Source organism: Mustela nigripes, chromosome 6 (genome assembly GCF_022355385.1).
Source record: "Mustela nigripes isolate SB6536 chromosome 6, MUSNIG.SB6536, whole genome shotgun sequence".
NCBI classification, from domain to species: Eukaryota; Metazoa; Chordata; class Mammalia; order Carnivora; family Mustelidae; genus Mustela; species Mustela nigripes.
The window spans coordinates 720308-724134 of NC_081562.1; the positions used below are offsets into that span (position 1 = coordinate 720308).

At 69.8% G+C, this 3827-nt stretch overlaps 1 protein-coding gene across 1 annotated transcript in view; it reads right to left on the reverse strand.

Moving 5' to 3' along the window:
* Positions 1-1150: 1150 nt before the first annotated feature.
* Positions 1151-3827, reverse strand: part of PIM3 (Pim-3 proto-oncogene, serine/threonine kinase) — a 3218-nt gene continuing 541 nt past the window's right edge. Inside the window, exons 2-6 of the mRNA XM_059401744.1 lie at positions 3714-3827; positions 3564-3614; positions 3102-3471; positions 2350-2526; positions 1151-2271 (exon numbers count right to left, since the gene is read on the reverse strand). The exon at positions 3714-3827 is cut by the window's right edge and continues 13 nt beyond it. Coding sequence (XP_059257727.1) covers positions 2084-2271; positions 2350-2526; positions 3102-3471; positions 3564-3614; positions 3714-3827 — 900 coding nt within the window. The 3' untranslated portion in view covers positions 1151-2083. The remainder of the gene's footprint in view (positions 2272-2349; positions 2527-3101; positions 3472-3563; positions 3615-3713) is intronic.

The window sequence follows — 3827 nt, forward strand, 5'->3', positions numbered from 1 at the left end:
GCCCAAGGCTCCTGCCCAGAGTCCCTATCCTGGCAAGGGGTGTGGGAGGAGCCACAGCAGTCTGGCAGGGGGGTGGGGGGAACAGGTGGACTGTCTCCCCAAACACCCCCCTGCTTCATGCATCTGCCTGTGCTGAGGGGGGCCACCCCTGGGGATCCCTCAGGGAAAGACTCCCCAGGCCCCAAGCAGGCCACAAACACCCACTGACTCCCCGCAGGGCCAAGGTCAAGCCAGGAGCCGCCTCCCCGCCCCACCCCCCCCCCCCCCCCCCCCCCCCCCCGCCCAGCCCCGGCCCCCCCCCCCCCCCCCCCCCCCCCCCCCCCCCCGCAGCCCTCCTACCAGTCCCCCGCCCCCTCTGCCCCCTCCACCCAACGGAAATGCGGACTGTTCCTGGTTGTGGCCTCGGGATGTTCCTTCGTCCTGCCCTGAGTCCCCAGGGACCCATTAGCAGGCACTGGGGCAGGCGAGGGTGTGCAGGATCTGTGGACGGGACAGGTAGCTGGCACTGGGGGGACTGTGGGATCCAGCGACAGGCCTCCAGGAGCTCCGGGCTGTGAGCCCCGACACTGCTGCGCCCGAACAGCCACTCTGCAGGCCTAGCGGCTGCCTCACCCCCTCCAACACCAGGAGCTGCCAAGCAGAGGGCCCCAGAGAGGGGCCAGATCTGACCAAAGCATCCACTCAGCCTGCCCTTCGTGCTGGGGCTGGGCCACGTTTCCGCACCTGGATCCGGCTGTGGCTTCTACCTGCTACCTTACCCTTCGGCGGTCAGACCGAGGCCGCACCAGCCAGCACTCGCCCCTCACCTGGCTCCACGCACTCCCGTTGTGCAGGGAATGCCTTCTCATCTCTCTACCCGGCAAACTTCTATTCATCCTCCAAAACCCCTTCCAACCATCTGCCCAACAGTGCAGACCCCTCTCCCTGAGTGGCTTGAGCAAAGGCCACCTTCTCTTCCCACCTCTGGGCATCTCTAGTAACAGAAGCAAGAAGGTCCCCCCGGGGACCACCCACAGGCACAACATCCAGACTAGGGGTGGCCAAAGCCCTCGGGGCAGTGGCGGGAATGGGGGCCATGGGGTGACAAGGGGCTGCCCAGGGGCCGTTCCCCAGCCCTTTCACCCAACCGTCCTGCCCAATAAACACAAAATTATATACAAAACAATTTAATTGAAATACTGTATAAAAAATATGATCTCGACATCTCACTTGGGAACTGAAAGAAACCCCACCCTCGGTGCCTACACACACCGCGACTCGGAAACACAGCTGCTACAATAAATTAACGCTTGAGACTCTGTCCCCCCACCCCCCACCTCCAGAGCCAACAAGCAAACTGTACAAGGTCAATAATTTAAAACCCACCCCTACCCCACTCCCCTCACCCCCGAGGCACAGAGCCACAGGCGGCGGGGGTCCCCCTCGCCCCTTAAATTAGCCGCTGTACAAGTCCATCTTCCGACAGACACAGGTAGGATCAGGACCTGGGGTCCACACACAGCCACGCCCGCCCTCCAGGCCCAGAGGTGCCGGGGGCGCTGGCAGGAGAGAACCTCCACAAATAAATTAGACAATAAATAGCCCTCCTCGGGGTCAGACCAGAAGCAGACGAGCGCAGGCGCACACACCCTCGGGTGGGCACGGGGCACGGGCAGCAAAGGCCCCGCTGTTGCATTGTTTGTGCACAGACGTGCCCGGACGAATACCGGAGGCAAGCGGGCGCGGGAAGTGGGCACAAGGGACCCCGCGTCCCTGGTGAGATGAGGCCACGGGACGTGCTCCTGGTCCCACAGTCCGATGCGGGAGGCGCGGAGGGCCAGCACGGCAGCCGCCCAGAGCAGCGCAGGAGAGGGACAGTCTCAGGGTCCCGCACCTGCCTGGCCCGGGCCGGACCTCACGTCGACCGGGGCGTCTTTGGACAGACAGAGCTTGAGAGGACCAAGTCCCGTGAGAGCAGCGTTCGGAAAGGCACTCAAAAGCAAAGAAGAGAGCCCGGCGCCAGAGGTCACCGCTTCCGCAAGCAGCAGCCGGCTCGGGCGGGGCTGGTCCCTCCGGCTCCCACCGGCCAGGCCCAGGCTCCTCCTCACAAGCTCTCACTGCTGGACGTGGTGCTGGCCCCGTCGTCCACATCCAGCGCGCAGAGCCGCAGGTCACAGCTCTCGGCGGGGCCCCCCTCGGCTCCGAGCATCCAGGGGTGCGCGGAGATCTGGTCCAGCGAGGGCCGCTCCGAGGGCCGCAGGGACAGACACCACTGAATGAGCTGCTGGCACTCTGCGGGGAGGGGGGCGCAGGGTCAGGAAGGGGCGGGCTCCTCCGGCTCCCAGCACCAGCCCCGCACCGGCCACGCACCTGGGGAGACCCTCCTCCGGAAGAAGAGGCGGCCGCGGAGGATCTCCTCGTCCTGCTCGAAAGGGATGTCCCCGCACACCATGTCGTAGAGCAGCACGCCCAGGGACCACACCGTGGCCGAGCGCCCGTGGTAGCGGTGGTAGCGGATCCACTCCGGGGGGCTGTACACCCGGGTGCCTGGGGCGGGGGCGCGGGGCCGTCAGGGCGTTCGTCCAGGGACCAGCGCCGAGCCCCCGAGCCCCAGCCCGCCCCAGTCCCCCGGGAGGCCGGTCCCTAGGCGGCAGCGGCCTCCAGAAATCCTGCCCATCCTCACCCTGGAAAAGCCCGGCGGGCGCGGCCTCCCCAGCTGGCCCGCCCGGCCGGGGGAGGGGCGGGTCACATGAGCCAAGGCTCGGGTTTCACAACAAACAGATGTGAGCCGAGGACAGCGCGGGCGGGGCGCGGGGGACGCAGGCGCGGGCAGCCCCGGCTTCCCCGCGCTCCGCAATGCGGGGATCTCTGCGGCGCCGCCCCCGCTCGGCACGCACGCAGCGTCCGCCCCGCGCACGGGGAGGCCCGGGCACTCCCGGCGCGCCCCCGCCCGCGGCCCCCCGTGCCCCGCCCCCGCCCGCGGCTCCCCACCGCGCCCCAGCCCAGGCGGCGGAGGCGGTCTCGAGCCCGCCCGCCCCCACCGCGAACCCGCTCCGCACGCGCGCGGCCTCCAACAGTCAGCGGCCCCCGCGGGCGTCCCCGGCGGCCGGCGGCGCGCTCACCGTCGAAGTCGGTGTACACCGTGTCCTTGAGCAGCGCGCCCGAGCCGAAGTCGATGAGCTTCAGCTCGCCCGAGCGCAGGTCCACCAGCAGGTTCTCGTCCTTGATGTCGCGGTGCACGACCCCGCAGCCGTGGCAGTGGCGCACGGCGGCCAGCACCTGCGCGAAGAAGCGGCGCGCCAGCGGCTCGTCCAGGGCGCCGCGCTCCGTGATGAAGTCGAAGAGGTCCTGCGCCGGCTCGGGCCGCTCCAGCACCAGCAGGAAGCCGTCGGGCCGCTCGAACCAGTCCAGCAGGCGGATGACGCCGCGCGCGCCGCCCGCCGCGCCCACCTTGCGCAGCAGCACCACCTCGAGGGGCACGGCCGCGCCGCCCTGGGGGGACACGGCGGCCGGTCAGCGCGCCCCGCGCCGCGGCGGCCCGCCCCCGCCGACCCCCGCGTCCGCCCCACGGCGCCCGCACTCACGATGCTGCCCCACTCGGTCACCCGCTCCTTCACCACGTGCTTCACGGCCACCTGGGGGTGGGGGGGGACACGGACGGTCAGGCCCGGCGGGGACGCGGCGGCACGCGCGGCGGGCGAGAAACCGGGGGTCCGCCCGGCGGCCCGACTCACCGGGAGCCCGTCGGCGAGGCGACTGCCCGCGTAGACGGTGCCGAAGCCGCCGCTGCCCAGCACGGCGCCCACCTGGTACAGCTTCTCGAAGCTCTCCTTGTCCGCCTTGACTGT